A 17703-nucleotide genomic window follows, 5' to 3' on the forward strand; every position below is an offset into this window, starting at 1 on the left:
GATCGCACTAAAGTCGGAGATTTCCGAGTTCCTAGTTGTCTTGGTCGCACTAAAGTCGGAGATTTGAACGCGGAAGTAGACTTTGAACTACAACTCCCATCATCAGACCCTTTCAAGATTTGTCTGTAGTGCCACATCATTTGATGTCACTGCCGCACCTGCGCAGCCATCTTGTACTTCTAGCGAGGAGCGGACACAGAAAGAAATCAAAAGGATCAAATAAACCTGTCAAATCAGAAGAAAATAGGAATGTCTTTAAACGTTATATAGCCGATTAGACACCCAAGAAGTACAAGGTTAGGTAAAAAAAAGACATTGAAGTGCTTCGGATATCCAGACCTACAAGTCATATTTTGCTTGTGAGTGAGAGGAGGAAGGAACAGTCAAATCGCCGAAAGAAAAACACATCCCGAACATCAGTCAAATCATGAATCCAGAATAGTGAGTAGACCCGCCGCCCCGAGAACCACTAATATATTTTACTGTAATGGTACATGAATTATCAAACAAGCTATTGTTTGGTGCGGTCAGTTCCATAACATGAGTTTCAAGCGGTATGTAGCTATTCAGCTAGCTAGCGTCAGCTGATCTCTTTCCCGTGCCAACCAACGCTAGCTAGCATAATGTTTTACATACACATAGCTAGCTAGGCATCACGTCATTGATATAACGTTACGCATTGTCAATAAATACAGCTAGTTTTCTTGTCCCTCAAACATCTGTCACTTGTGTGTGGCCCTGAAATGCTCGGTGCGGTGGCGACCGGAGAATTAGGACGTTGTGCTTAAACGTCACCCCGGTGCAGTAGTTACAGTAGCAGGTGAGATCTGAGATCGCTTTGTCAGAAACTCACAGTTGGGCGAAGGTTCTTTGTCTCTAGCTGCAACGTAATGTAGCTAACTAGCTAATAATAACTATGTTAATGTTCGGGCCAAAACTTAGGTGCTACTGAGCCAGAGTATATGGGCTTGAGGAGACGAGATCTGCTCTGACGCACAGGATCCTTCAATTCAAAGTCCCATTGACCAGCTGTGCAAACGTTTTGTCAATTCCTTTCGGTACTCACCAGAATATGCAATTTCGCCGAACTATCGTCATTACTGCCGTTACCAACGTTATGTACTTAAAAAAAAAGGTCTAAATACAAGTAATATTCTTTCGCGATACTGTAGTGCTGCTGGATCAGTCGACCTGTGCGCGGCAGTAATGAGTGATCTTTTTTTTATCGGATGTGCTGAAGGGAGAAGGAGCCTCGTAAGGAGACCAGAGTGTGGGTGTGTCAAAGACGCTCTGCCATAGATTAGACCAGGGATTGGGCAATTTTGATGGGGGTGGGGGCCACAAAAAAACGGAATCATCATGAGGGGCCAGTGGCTCATGGGTCTTCATACCCACATTGATACCCCCCACCTTGCAGGCAAAACATTTTAGCAGCCCCCCTCTTGACAGTGAAGAGAACATTTACGTTTTAAAGTTCATTTCCTGCAGTTCTACACATTTTTCCATAGGTTGGAGGCAGATGTTTGCAGTTTTTAATATAACTGATGATCAATTGGTTTAGATAGTTGGCCGCTAGACTAATTTACCAATCTATAAAATGTTAGCTGACACGGGCTAATTGAGTGACTGCTGATTCGTTTTCCATACGCCCACTCCTTTCCGTACACCCACTCGCCCATACTCCGGTCGCCATATTGGACTGCAGCTAGCCATACTTGGCCGAAGGGGGATTTGGGAGTACATACCGTGTGTAACAGCAGTAATGGCAGTAATGATGATAGTTGCTCAGCATAATATTAAACATTTAGTTCTGTGTACAGCCAGAAGCACAGCTAAATGCCCTATGTAGAAGTAGTTGCTTGAACACAAATTAATATTGGTATCACCATGATGTGATAATTTCTTGCCTCGGCAGTCTTTCTCCACACTTTCTCTATATTGTGCTTAAGCCTATCCTAAGCTATCCTAAGTATTGTTGCAAGGTATACTAGTACCACCGCAATATCACGGTACCAAAACATAATTCAACTTATGATACCAACATTTTAGAATACCGTTTCAAATGATACTACCACATTTTTCAGCCCTTACCGATCGAAAGAACCTGCTGGCGCCGGTTGTAAGATGTTTATAAAGTCCTTTTGGTGATAAATTCAGTTGAATTTAAGAAAAAGCCGTTAGTCTCCTTGTATGCGCAAGTCCAATAATATCCATTTCACTTTCATGCATATATCACGTGTGGCAGCTGTAATCATCGAGCTACATCCTCTGCCAGCCCTCACTCACCTCCTTCTCCCCATCCTCTCTTCATGCGCATCTATTTTTCCATCCGTTTTTAAAATATAATTAAGCCATGATGGTGAGCAGGGATGCAGACCCCGATGAGTCTTCTGTTAAAGTTGTACATTTGGGGGCCTCCCGGCCGCGACCGGGAGGTCCGTGGGGCGACGCACAATTGGCCTAGCGGTTGGGTTGTGTATCGGAGGACGCATGACTTTCAACCTTCGTCTCTCCCGAGCCCGTACGGGAGTTGTAGCGATGAGACAAGATACCACGAAATTGAGGAGAAAAAAGGGTTAAAAAAACAATTAAAAAAAAAACAGTTGTACATTTGTTACATTGGAGCAGCGTGCAGAGTGTGTCATGTTGATACATTGTATAATTTCATCGCCTGTTATAACCAAGAGCACCCACCAGCCTGTGTAGACTTTGCAAGTTCACTGTCATGCCGCCTCTGAGTGTCAGAGAGGGAAACTGGAGCACCGTTCGCGACAGGCACCTTTACAGAAAAGAAAACGGTTTGTCTCTAGCCTAAAACGGTTCAAATATGACCCATATTACCAGAGGTCTTGTCTCTAGCCTAAAACGGTTCAAATATGACCCATATTACCAGAGGTCTTGTCTCTAGCCTAAATGGTTCAAATATGACCCATATTACCAGAGGTCTTGTGTCTAGCCTAAAACGGTTCAAATATGACCCATATTACCAGAGGTCTTGTCTCTAGCCTAAAACGGTTCAAATATGACCCATATTACCAGAGGTCTTGTCTCTAGCCTAAACGGTTCCAATATGACCCATATTACCAGAGGTCTTGTCTCTAGCCTAAAACGGTTCAAATATGACCCATATTACCAGAGGTCTTGTCTCTAGCCTAAAACGGTTCCAATATGACCCATATTACCAGAGGTCTTGTCTCTAGCCTAAACGGTTCCAATATGACCCATATTACCAGAGGTCTTGTCTCTAGCCTAAAACGGTTCAAATATGACCCATATTACCAGAGGTCTTGTCTCTAGCCTAAAACGGTTCAAATATGACCCATATTACCAGAGGTCTTGTCTCTAGCCTAAACGGTTCCAATATGACCCATATTACCAGAGGTCTTGTCTCTAGCCTAAAACGGTTCAAATATGATCCATATTACCAGAGGTCTTGTCTCTAGCCTAAAACGGTTCCAATATGACCCATATTACCAGAGGTCTTGTCTCTAGCCTAAAACGGTTCAAATATGACCCATATTACCAGAGGTCTTGTCTCTAGCCTAAAACGGTTCAAATATGACCCATATTACCAGAGGTCTTGTCTCTAGCCTAAAACGGTTCAAATATGACCCATATTACCAGAGGTCTTGTCTCTAGCCTAAAACGGTTCAAATATGACCCATATTACCAGAGGTCTTGTCTCTAGCCTAAACGGTTCAAATATGACCCATATTACCAGAGGTCTTGTCTCTAGCCTAAAACGGTTCAAATATGACCCATATTACCAGAGGTCTTGTCTCTAGCCTAAACGGTTCAAATATGATCCATATTACCAGAGGTCTTGTCTCTAGCCTAAAACGGTTCCAATATGACCCATATTACCAGAGGTCTTGTCTCTAGCCTAAAACGGTTCCAATATGACCCATATTACCAGAGGTCTTGTCTCTAGCCTAAAACGGTTCAAATATGATCCATATTACCAGAGGTCTTGTCTCTAGCCTAAAACGGTTCAAATATGACCCATATTACCAGAGGTCTTGTCTCTAGCCTAAACGGTTCAAATATGATCCATATTACCAGAGGTCTTGTCTCTAGCCTAAAACGGTTCCAATATGACCCATATTACCAGAGGTCTTGTCTCTAGCCTAAAACGGTTCCAATATGACCCATATTACCAGAGGTCTTGTCTCTAGCCTAAAACGGTTCAAATATGATCCATATTACCTATTGGGATTAGCACACATTTGATATAATTTCACAAACAACGTTGTTCAGTCATGTTACCTAGCTAGCTGACAGTAGGTCTAGGCACATTTGATTGGCCCAGGAAAAAAGGACAAGGCTCTGCTCTCTTGAGATGTATTTCAAAAAGTAGGATTCATATAGGCCTAATAACTATTTCAAAAATCTATTTCTTACAAGTGCTCTTTAAATTCTGTTTGGTTCCTAACGTCTTAAAAGTTGGTAGCAGTGTGTGTGTATTTGTTGGAGAGAGAGACCAGGGAGGGTGTGCGGAACGGAGGGAAAGTGTGTGTGTCTGTTAACTGAAGGGTAAAGCAGGTTTCTTGTTGTTTTCCCCTTACTGCTACAATAACATGTAGATCATTATGCATGTATACTGAATGAAAATATAAACGCAACAATTTCAAAGATTTTACTTAGTTATAGTACATAGAAGGAAATCAGTCAATTGAAATAAATAAATTAGGCCCTAATCTATGGATTTCACATTACTGGGCAGTGGCCATGTGAGGGCATAGGCCCACCCATTTGGAAGCCAGGCCCAGCTAATCAGAATGAGTTTTTCCCCACAAAAGGGCTTTATTACAGAAAAAAATACTTCTCAGCAACCCCCCTCCTCAGACGATCCCACAGGTGAAGAAGCCAGATGTGGAGGTCCTGGTCTGGCTTGATCACATGTGGTTGTGAGGCCAGTTGGATGTACTGCCTAATTCTCTAAAATGATGTTGGAGGCGGATTATGGTAGAGAAATGAGCATTCAATTCTCTGGCAACAGCTCTGTTGGACATGCCTGCAGTCAGCATGCCATTTGCACGCTTCTCACATCTGTGGTGTTGTGTGACACAACTGCACATTCTAGTTGCCTTTTATTGCCTCCAGCACAAGGTGCACCTGTGTAATGATCACGCTGTTTAATCAGCTTCTTGATATGCCACACCTGTCAGGTAGATGGATAAACATGAAACACTTTACATGTTGTGATTATATTTTTGTTGAGTATATATTCCTTCCTCCCATTCCTCCAGCCAAATCACAGATATGCCTTTGCAAATATGAGCAAATCAGCCATTCTATGCCGTATATTATTATACACTGAACGGTGTGAAGTTAAATTCAATGTTTTGTATTGAGTGAGAAGTGTGAATTTCAGTGACAGGTTTTTGCGTAGCACATGCGTAAAACGGAAACGACCGCCCGAGGGACGGGGCGAACAGGACACTCGGCCACTGATTATAAAAATGTTTCTTCCCGTGGTATTGCGATACTACTCTATCATATCCTTAGTAAAACTTTGGTACCGTGACAACACTAATCCTAAATAGAATAAATTGATGCAACTTGACATCAGTAGTAGGGCTTATTACTAGAGTCAAGTAGCAACAGTGTTTATAATTTACATTTACATTTAAGTCATTTATAATGTCTAGTCTTTGGTCTAATGCTGGATGCTTTCATTTCAGTGACTACCTGTTCAAGCTCCTCCTTATTGGTGACTCCGGTGTGGGAAAGTCCTGTCTTCTGCTCCGCTTTGCTGTAAGTCTACTCACTGTATATACTATTACTGTACACAGCTATTTAGTAAGTGGCGTTCGTTCTGGTGCCTTCTGTCAAAAGTGCAGTTTCCTGGATCTGTCTAACTGTTCTCTCTTCCCTGCCTCCAGGATGACACCTACACGGAGAGCTACATCAGCACCATCGGTGTAGACTTCAAGATCCGCACCATCGAGCTGGACGGCAAGACCATCAAACTACAGATTGTGAGTCTGACACAATGACCACCTCTACCACTACCACGGTCGACCGATTTATGATTGGAGGACCAAAAAATGCAGATACCGATTAATCTGACATTTTTTAAAATTCATTTATTTGTAATAATGACAATTACAACAATACGGAATGAACACTTATTTTAACTTCATATAATACATCAATAAAAATCCATTTAGCCTCAAAAAAATAATGAAACATGTTAAATTTGGTTTAAATAATGCAAAAACAAAGTGTTGGAGAAGTAAAAGTGCAATATGTGCCATGTAAAAAAGCTAACGTTTGAGTTCCTTGCTCAGAACATGAGAACATATGAAATTTGGTGGTTCCTTTTTAACATGAGACTTCAATATTCCAAGGTAAGAGGTTTTTAGGTTGTAGTTAATATAGTATTTATAGGACTATTTCTCTCTATACCATTTGTATTTCATATACCTTTTGACTATTGCATGTTCTTATGGGCACTATAGTATTGCCAGTGTAACAGTATAGCTTCCGTCCCTCGCCTCGAACCAGGAACATATCGACAACAGCCACACTCGAAGCAGCGTTACCCATCGCTCCACAAAAGCCGCGGCCCTTGCAGAGCAAGGGGAATAACTACTCCTCAGAGCGAGTGACGTTTGAAATGCTATTAGCGCGCACCCAGCTAACTAGCTAGCCATTTCACATCGGTTACACCAGCCATTAGGCTGATAGGCTTTAAGTCATAAACAGCTCTGTGCATGCGAAGAGCTGCTGGAAAAACGCACGAAAGTGCTGTTTGAAATCATGCTTACGAGCCTGCTGGTGCCTACCATCGCTCAGTCTGCTCTATCAAATCATAGACTTAATTATAACTTAACACACACAAATACGAGCCTTTGGTCATTAATATGGTCGAATCCGGAAACTACCATTTCGAAAACAAAACGTTAATTATTTCAGTGAAATACGGAACCGTTCGGTATATTATCTAACGGGTGGCATCCCTAAGTCTAAATATTCTTGTTACATTGCACAACCTTCAATGTATGTCATAATTATGTAACATTTTGGCAAATGATTTCGCAATAAGCCAGGCCGCCCAAACTGTTGCATATACACTGACTCTGCGTGCAATGAACGCAAGAGAAGTGACACAATTTCACCTGGTTAATATTGCCTGCTAACCTGGATTTATTCTAGCTAAATATGCAGGTTTAAAAATATATACTGTGTATTGATTTTAAGAAAGGCATTGGTATTTATGGTTAGGTACAGTCGTCCAACGATTGTGCTTTTTTCGCAAATGTGCTTTTGTTAAATCATCCCCCAGCGTTGCATCGATTATATGCAACGCAGGACACGCTAGATAAACTAGTAATATCATCAAGCATGTGTAGTTATAACTAGTGATTATGATTGATTGATTGTTTTTTATAAGATAAGTTTAATGCTAGCTAGCAACTTACCTTGGCTTCTACTGCATTCATGTAACAGGCAGGCTCCTCATGGAGTGCAATGAGAGGCAGGTGGTTAGAGTGTTGGACTAGTTAACTGCAAGGTTGCAAGATTAGATCCCCCGAACTGACAAGGTGAAAATCTGTCGTTCTGCCCCTGAACAAGGCAGTTAACCCACCGTTCCTAGGCTGTCATTGAAAATAAGAATGTGTTCTTAACTGACTTGCCTAATTAAATAAAGGTATTAAAAAAATCTGCACCCAAAAATACAGATTTCCGATTGTTATGAAAACAACTTGATTAATCGGTCGACCTCTACTACCAACATCACCGCACCACCACTACCAACATCACATCACCGCACCACCACTACAAACATCACCGCACCTCTACTACCAACATCATCGCACCTCCACTACCAACATCACCGCACCACCACTACAAACATCACCGCACCTCTACTACCAACATCACCGCACCACCACTACCAACATCACCGCACCACCACTACCAACATCACCGCACCACCACTACCAACATCACCGCACCACCACTACCAACATCACCGCACCACCACTACCAACATCACATCACCGCACCACCACTACAAACATCACCGCACCTCTACTACCAACATCATCGCACCTCCACTACCAACATCACCGCACCACCACTACCAACATCACCGCACCACCACTACCAACATCACCGCACCACCACTACCAACATCACCGCACCACCACTACCAACATCACCGCACCACCACTACCAACATCACATCACCGCACCACCACTACAAACATCACCGCACCTCTACTACCAACATCACCGCACCTCCACTACCAACATCACCGCACCACCGCTACCAACATCACCGCACCACCGCTACCAACATCACCGCACCACCGCTACCAACATCACCGCACCACCACTACCAACATCACCGCACCACCACTACCAACATCACCGCACCACCACTACCAACAGTGTGACTACCACCACTACCAACATCACCGCACCACCACTACCAACAGTGTGACTACCACCACTGACCCCAATTATTCGTCTGGTCCAAGATTTTTTGTTGTGTCGAGCAGCAGCAAATGTATATATTTTGTTATGGCACACGAGACACCTGTCTTATTTGCACCCATCTCAGTGAACTAATCCACTGCGGAGGCACAGTTCAAGAAGGGGAGTGTGGCTGCGCTATGCACATCTCTCCAGAATGCACTCTCTCCCGCAAATTTGTGCACATTCATTGTTTCTTAACTTCATTGTGTGAATCGTTTGCGTTTAATTGCTAGTATCTATCAATTCCCCATTACATACAGTATCACCAGTAGTACATTTACTGTTAATTCCTTTCATTTCTAATCTACAATGTTTGTTTGGTTACGGTAATGTCTGTTAATGCGTTCGATATATTATTATTCTAGTCTTTTACCATTCTCATTGAGGAGTGGACATGTTATTTACAGAGCGCACAACCTTTGCTACATTTGTGAGAAACTTGTTTTTTGGATTATTTCATTCCATTTACGAATTTTGTCAATGTAGTCATTGTCTGTTGTTTGGAGCGCTCCTGTCCACGTTGAGTAAGGATGCGCTCCTGATTACGCATAGAAGCTGGCCAATAGGCTACCGTGCTCGCAAATGTAGGCATATAAATGTGCCCATTTGTGGATCTGATAGTATTTCTGATTGGCTTAATGCACCACCGCTAATGACCTGTGGAGCTTCTCGAAGTAATGTTTTCTTCACCTCTAACAGCAAGCAAAACACAGTCTGTTTTTAACATCCATTGAGAATTACAATAGTTCCTCATTAAATAGGCCTGCGTGATTACTTCTTATCCCAAGCGCAAATAAGGGAAAGGGGGATACCTAGTCAGTTGTTCAACTGAAATGTGTCTTCCACATTTAACCCCTCTGAATCAGAGGTGCGAAGTAGCCTACAGCTGTGTGTCTGTCCCGAGCTCACTGGCACAGTAAAGGCCCAGAATATTTTAGACAATGATGCAAGGAGCTTCCGTTCTGACCCAAGTTTATAGTTTATACAATGTTTTAAGTTCATTGCAGACAGGCCATTTTTAGCCAATGTGATTTATATAATATTTATTTTAATCAGGATATTTTCTACCTGCAATGGGTTTATTTGTTTGCTTCATAGGATAGTGTTACATATTTGGCAATAGAAGTAACTTATGTTTATCATTTTCATTTAGGTTTGGATAGAATTTTGATTAACCACATGACAATGATTTTGAGATATGAAGACATTATAAATTAAATGAAACTATATGCATATGAAAACCATAACTGGCGTGCAGATTGGTAGAAATGGTAAGATAAATGGACGTTCCACATGAGATTTCCGGAGAGTAACGACAGAATCTGGGAAAGCCAGTAGGAGCGCGAAGAGGATGGTCGGGACGGGTTAGGTTTGTTTTCCTTCTGGTTATCTGTATCTCTGGCTCCCTCTTGAGTAATTTGTCTTATTTCATCAAACAGTGAGCTTAAAGCATCAGACAAGCTCAATGCATATATCGTTGATTTTATTAAAACACCACCACCGCCCACTCCCAACACCACCACCACCACCGCCCACTCCCAACACCACCACCGCCCACTCCCACCACCACCGCCCACTCCCACCACCACCGCCCACTCCAAACACCACCACCACCACCACCGCCCACTCCCAACACCACCACCACCACCGCCCACTCCCAACACCACCACCGCCCACTCCCACCACCACCACCACCGCCCACTCCAAACACCACCACCACCGCCCACTCCCAACACCACCACCGCCCACTCCCAACACCACCACCACCACCGCCCACTCCCAACACCACCACCTCCGCCCACTCCCAACACCACTACCACCACCGCCCACTCCTACCACCACCACCACCGCCCACTCCTACCACCACCACCACCGTCCACTCCCAATACCACCACCACCACCGCCCACTCCCAACACCACCACCTCCGCCCACTCCCACCACCACCACCGCCCACTCCCAACACCACCACCACCTCCGCCCACTCCCAACACCACCACCACCACCGCCCACTCCTACCACCACCACCACCGTCCACTCCCAACACCAACACCACCACCGCCCACTCCCAATACCAACACCACCACCGTCCACTCCCAATACCAACACCACCACCGTCCACTCCCAATACCAACACCACCACCGTCCACTCCCAATACCAACACCACCACCGTCCACTCCCAATACCACCACCACCGTCCACTCCCAACACCACCACCACCACCGCCCACTCCCAACACCACCACCGCCCACTCCAAACACCACCACCACCACCACCGCCCACTCCCAACACCACCACCACCACCGCCCACTCCCAACACCACCACCTCCGCCCACTCCCAACACCACCACCACCACCGCCCACTCCTACCACCACCACCACCGCCCACTCCTACCACCACCACCACCGTCCACTCCCAATACCACCACCACCACCGCCCACTCCCAACACCACCACCTCCGCCCACCCCACCACCACCACCGCCCACTCCCAACACCACCACCACCTCCGCCCACTCCCAACACCACCACCACCACCGCCCACTCCTACCACCACCACCACCGTCCACTCCCAACACCAACACCACCACCGCCCACTCCCAATACCAACACCACCACCGTCCACTCCCAATACCAACACCACCACCGTCCACTCCCAATACCACCACCACCGTCCACTCCCAATACCACCACCACCGCCCAATACCACCACCACCGCCCACTCCCAACACCACCACCACCACCGTCCACTCCTACCACCACTGCCCACTCCCAATACCACCACCACTGCCCACTCCCAATACCACCACCACTGCCCACTCCCAACACCACCACCACTGCCCACTCCCAACACCACCACCACCGTCCACTCCCAACACCAACACCACCACCGCCCACTCCCAATACCAACACCACCACCGCCCACTCCCAATACCAACACCACCACCGTCCACTCCCAATACCAACACCACCACCGTCCACTCCCAATACCAACACCACCACCGTCCACTCCCAATACCACCACCACCGTCCACTCCCAACACCACCACCACCACCGCCCACTCCCAACACCACCACCGCCCACTCCCACCACCACCGCCCACTCCAAACACCACCACCACCACCACCGCCCACTCCCACCACCACCGCCCACTCCAAACACCACCACCACCACCACCGCCCACTCCCAACACCACCACCGCCCACTCCCAACACCACCACCACCACCGCCCACTCCCAACACCACCACCTCCGCCCACTCCCAACACCACCACCACCACCGCCCACTCCTACCACCACCACCACCGCCCACTCCTACCACCACCGTCCACTCCCAATATCACCACCACCACCGCCCACTCCCAACACCACCACCTCCGCCCACTCCCACCACCACCACCGCCCACTCCCAACACCACCACCACCTCCGCCCACTCCCAACACCACCACCACCACCGCCCACTCCTACCACCACCACCACCGTCCACTCCCAACACCACCACCGCCCACTCCCAATACCAACACCACCACCGTCCACTCCCAATACCAACACCACCACCGTCCACTCCCAATACCACCACCACCGTCCACTCCCAATACCACCACCACCGCCCACTCCCAATACCACCACCACCGCCCACTCCCAACACCACCACCACCACCGTCCACTCCTACCACCACTGCCCACTCCCAATACCACCACCACTGCCCACTCTCAATACCACCACCACTGCCCACTCCCAATACCACCACCACTGCCCACTCCCAACACCACCACCACTGCCCACTCCCAACACCACCACCACTGCCCACTCCCAACACCACCACCACTGCCCACTCCCACCACTGCCCACTCCCACCACCACTCCCAACACCACCACCACTGCCAACTCCCACCACCACCACCACTGCCAACTCCCACCACCACTGCCAACTCCCACCACCACTGCCAACTCCCACCACCACTGCCAACTCCCACCACCACTGCCAACTCCCACCACCACCACCACTCCCAACACCACCACCACCACTCCCAACACCACCACCGCCCACTCCCAACACCACCACCACTGCCCACTCCCAACACCACCACCACTGCCCACTCCCACCACCACTGCCCACTCCCACCACCACTGCCCACTCCCACCACCACTGCCCACTCCCAACACCACTGCCCACTCCCAACACCACTGCCCACTCCCAACACCACCACCACTCCCAACACCACCACCACTCCCCACTCCCAACACCACCACCACTCCCAACACCACCACCACTCCCAACACCACCACCACTGCCCACTCCCACCACCACTGCCCACTCCCCGCGCCTTTATTCCAACACCATTTCCTGATGTTCTAAAGGCTTGACTAGATTTGATAAACGGTTCAGTAACCTAGTTGCTTAGCTTTACCTCCTGTGTTTGCTCTGTAGTTTAACGACTCGCCCTAAGGCTAAACAACAGGGACCCCGTTCTGTTCCCAACATGCCTCTTTAGATCCAAGGAGGGGAACTATAGATGTTCGTGTGATTTTCTATTGACCATACATACCTAGTGCTAATCCAGATTCTTTCAGGACAGGAATGATGTGAACTTGGGTGACGACAGGCAAGTGTGTGTTTTTTAGTCATTTAAATGAACCTGGTCTGTTTTGTTTGTTGGCATTAAACAACTCTCTCTCTCCCCTCCATGTCACTTTTGTCATTCTCCACTCCCTCCCTCTCTCAGTGGGACACTGCTGGTCAGGAGAGGTTCCGCACCATCACCTCCAGCTACTACAGAGGCGCCCACGGCATCATCGTGGTCTATGATGTCACAGATCAGGTGGGTCATTAGTTCGGAGGCGATCTGTGGTAAGACCTAGTCCTACTGGGTTTGAACTATTCTTAATCAAATGCTGTACTTCCCAAGTCCTTTTGACATACTAAAATGTTGTCTTTTGCATGGACATATTAGCCCTCTACCTGTTTCTCACATGCCTGTAGGATAGGCAGCCATTCACTGTCACTAATCTCACACTCTGTCTTGTGTATCTCCGTCCTGCTCTGTAGGAGTCGTACAACAATGTGAAGCAGTGGCTGCAGGAGATCGATCGCTACGCCAGCGAGAACGTCAACAAGCTGCTGGTGGGGAACAAGTGTGACCTCACCACCAAGAAAGTAGTGGACTACACAACAGCCAAGGTACAGCTACCATACAACACCTGCAATCCCAGATGAAATGCACTCCCAATGAGTAGTGTTTAGGAGATTTCAGGCTACACAAATCAATGATTGAATTTCTTTGTTTTGAGCACTCAATATCTCTCTAAATCTATATCATAATTAATGTGGTAATACCTGAGGGGATCGAATGCATAATATTAGATCTTTTAACATTTTTTTTTTCATTGGTCAGATAAAAAAAAAAGATACTTTGAAGTCAAAAGTATAGATATAATATTGTGATATGCAACTGTATAAATAATTTCCCCACCACTAGTGTATATTAAACTCACAGACAAAATTACGCACCATACTGCCAGTACTTTTTGACAATTTAACGCATACAATACCAACATTTTTGAACCGTTATACAGCTTTTTAATGAACAATACAACAGGCTGAGAGAGGCTGGACTGAGGGCTTGTAGGCCTGTTGTAAAGGCAGGTCCTCACCAGACATCACCGACAACAACGTTGCCTATGGGCATAAACCCACCGTCGCAGGACCAGACAGGACTGGCAAAAGGTGCTCGTCACTGATGAGTCACGGTTTTGTCTCACCAGGGGTGATGGTCGAATTTGCGTTTATCGTAGAAGGAATGAGCGTTACACCGAGGCCTGTACTCTGGAGAGGGATCGATTTGGAGGTGGAGGGTCCATCATGGTCTGGGGCGATGTGTCACAGCATCATCGGACTGAGCTTGTTTTCATTGCAGGCAATCTCGACTCTGTGCATTACAGGGAAGACATCCTCCTCCCTCATGTGGTACCCTTCCTGCAGGCTCATCCTGACATGACCCTCCAGCATGACAATGCCACCAGCCATACTGCTCATTCTGTGCATGATTTCCTGCAAGACAGGAATGTCAGTGTTCTGCCATGGCCAGCAAAGAGCCCGGAGCTCAATCCCATTGAGCACGTCTGGGACCTGTTGGATCGGAGGGTGAGGGATAGGACCATTCCCCCCCAAAAATGTCTGGGGACTTGCAGGTGCCTTGTTGGAAGAGTGGGGTAACATCTCACAGCAAGAACTGGCACATCTAGTGCAGTCCATGATGAGATGTACTGCATTACTTAATGCAGCTGGTGGCCACACTGTTACTTTAGATTTTTGACCCCCCTTTATTCAGGGACACATTATTCAAATTCTGTTAGTCACATGTCTGTGGAAGTTGTTCAGTTTATGTCTCAGTTGTTGAATCTTGTTATGTTCATACACATATTTACACATGTTAAGTTCGCTGGAAATAAACGCAGTTGACTGTGCGAGGACGTTTCTTTTTTTGCAGAGGTTACATACACACACACACACATAAAATACATACGTTTGACCCCTATCTATTCTGTCCCTATTTGCCGCCTGCAGGAATTTGCTGACTCCCTGGCCATCCCCTTCCTGGAAACGAGTGCCAAGAACGCCACCAATGTGGAGCAGGCCTTCATGACCATGGCTGCTGAGATCAAGAAGAGGATGGGCCCCGGGGCCACAGCTGGAGGGGACAAGCCCAACCTGAAGATAGACAGCACCCCTGTCAGGCAGTCTGGAGGGGGGTGCTGTTAAACTGGACTCTGTTCTGGATGCTCTCCTCTTCTTCACCCTCCCTGCTCTGGGCTTCACTTCCTCCACCTCTTAATCCCTCAGCCTCCCTCCCATCTCCCGTTGTCTTACTCTTGCCGCGGGATGGGTGGTTGGATAGGGAGGGGAGGAGTTGAGGGGTGAGAACTGGGGACTGACTTTAAGACCGTATCTCCCCACAGAAAAGTAAAGAGAAAAGTTAGGTGGGGGTTAGGTTGAGAACTTTTTTTTCTTTTTTTCCAAGCGATGAGTCAGGAACGTAAACAGATATGAGAAAAGATTGGTATTGACTTAGAGGAGAACTGGGTGATAGAAGATTAGGTTTTAGATTCCGGCGAGCGCTTATCTCTCTCCCTCTCCTGTGTACACACACACACGCACACACACACACACACACAGACAGACAGAACAGGGGGCGGAGTGATTCTCCCATAGGAAGTCGTCACAGGTGAGGTTCTCTTTCCTTTAGGCTATGTCTGTCATTGCTATCCAATGGAAGTCCTATAGCAAAATCAGTTTAGAGTGCTACAGTAATCTGTCATTTATGTATTGGACCTGTTTTATCTCAGACTGCTGGGGTGCCTTGTAGTCATGGCGATGTGTCACCCACCGTCTTAAGTCTGTTTATAGGTATCAAGTGAGTGACGTTTTCAATCTAGCCTACGGTCTACGTTCCACATGCAATAGTAACACTAATGCACTATTTATACCCATCCATCCATCCATTGTATGAACTGAATTGGCGTTGGGGCAGACTGCACCACTACCAGCGTCCTAACAACGGAGTCATCCATCATATTAATCGATGAGGATACGGGTATCTTAGAAATAGAATAAATAGACCGGACTCTGAAGGAAGGCATCAGCAGAGAGGGGAGAGACATACACTTTGTCTGTGTGGAGAAGAGGGTGCTGGGAAGGATCGCTCTGACTCCCCGTAGAGCCTGAGCTTTAGGTTGATTCGACACAGAACAGGAGAACTTTTGGTTGAACTTGGAATCACTCCTTCCCTTCATCCCTCTACATGCAGACGGGAGGATGTAGTGAGAGAGACTCTTGGTTTTTGAGTGCTTTAATAGACTGTATGGTGTTAGTTAGCTCACATCACTCCTCTTGTTAGGATTTCACATGTAAAAAAAGACCAAGCATAAATATTTGAGATCATGTTTGTATGTCTTTTAAGTTGCCAGGACTCTATATTACAGTATGCCCAAGGTGGTTCTTCAACATAAACAGACAGTGTACACACACACACACACACACAGAACGGGGCATGACGTAGTACTAGATTAGTGGTGGGAGTATGTCGGGGCTTGGGCAAGCGATATTCAACTAATTAACAGGACATATGAAACAAGAAATTGGCAATATTCTCTCTTCATATTCATAGATTATTGTTCATATTATTTTATTGTTATTACAATGATTTTATTATTTGTATTTTCTGTCGTTTTTTTCTAATCGAAAAAGCTTGTAAAAATTGCTTGAAATGTTGTTTGGTCGGGGGAGTTGGGGAGTTGTCTCTGACAGCTACTGTGCCTCACTGGACTCTGAAAGATACGGACCGCGTGCATAACCTCTGTAGCATGTCACACCACAGGTTCTTTACGCCTTGGCCATGGTCCACTTCTCAGACCGTGTTGCCATCCACCATTTGTCATCACGTGTCCCACCGTGCATTTCTTTTATGGTTGTCATGGTTTCATGTCAGTTAGTGTGGTCATTAGGAAGCGTAGCCATTATGAAGCGTAGCCAACTCATTACCCCTCTCTAGATCAGTGCGTGAATGGTGTTCTTCAATCTTCATCATTGTCAACTGCTATCTAGTTCCAGTAGCCTCTATACAGCTTAAGACATGGAGTGTGTTTGGCTGATCAGAATGTGTGTTAATGGGCCTGGCTGTCCTGACTGAGTCCCCCTTCTACAGGAACCTGCCCTGCGTCGTTCCCTTCCCAGTCTGTCCTCATGGTTCTCATGGCTGTGTGTGATTTCTCAGGCATTCCTATGGAACTATGGAACCTAGCAGGAAAGTGGAGAAAACCCTCCAACCCCTGACCCTAACCTACCCCTGACCTTAACCTACCCCTGACCTTAACCTACCCCTGACCTTAACCTACCCCTGACCTTAACCTACCCCTGACCTTAACCAACCCCTGACCCTAACCTACCCCTGACCTTAACCTACCCCTGACCCTAACCTACCCCTGACCTTAACCTACCCCTGACCTTAACCTACCCCTGACCCTAACCTACCCCTGACCTTAACCTACCCCTGACCTTAACCTACCCCTGACCTTAACCTACCCCTGACCTTAACCTACCCCTGACCTTAACCAACCCCTGACCCTAACCTACCCCTGACCTTAACCTACCCCTGACCTTAACCTACCCCCGACCCTAACCTATCCCTGACCTTAACCAGCGCTAGTTTTGAA

General features: G+C 46.9%; 1 protein-coding gene across 1 annotated transcript; it reads left to right on the forward strand.

Moving 5' to 3' along the window:
- Positions 1–32: 32 nt before the first annotated feature.
- Positions 33–16708, forward strand: rab1ba (zRAB1B, member RAS oncogene family a). Its single transcript, XM_029667105.2, has 6 exons — positions 33–441; positions 5685–5757; positions 5886–5981; positions 13218–13313; positions 13541–13672; positions 15059–16708. The coding sequence occupies exons 1-6, from the start codon at positions 428–430 to the stop codon at positions 15251–15253; spliced, it is 606 nt and encodes a 201-aa protein (XP_029522965.1). The 5' UTR covers positions 33–427; the 3' UTR covers positions 15254–16708.
- The last annotated feature ends 995 nt before the right edge of the window (positions 16709–17703 follow it).

This window comes from Oncorhynchus nerka, linkage group LG8, assembly GCF_034236695.1.
Source record: "Oncorhynchus nerka isolate Pitt River linkage group LG8, Oner_Uvic_2.0, whole genome shotgun sequence".
Lineage (NCBI taxonomy): Eukaryota > Metazoa > Chordata > Actinopteri > Salmoniformes > Salmonidae > Oncorhynchus > Oncorhynchus nerka.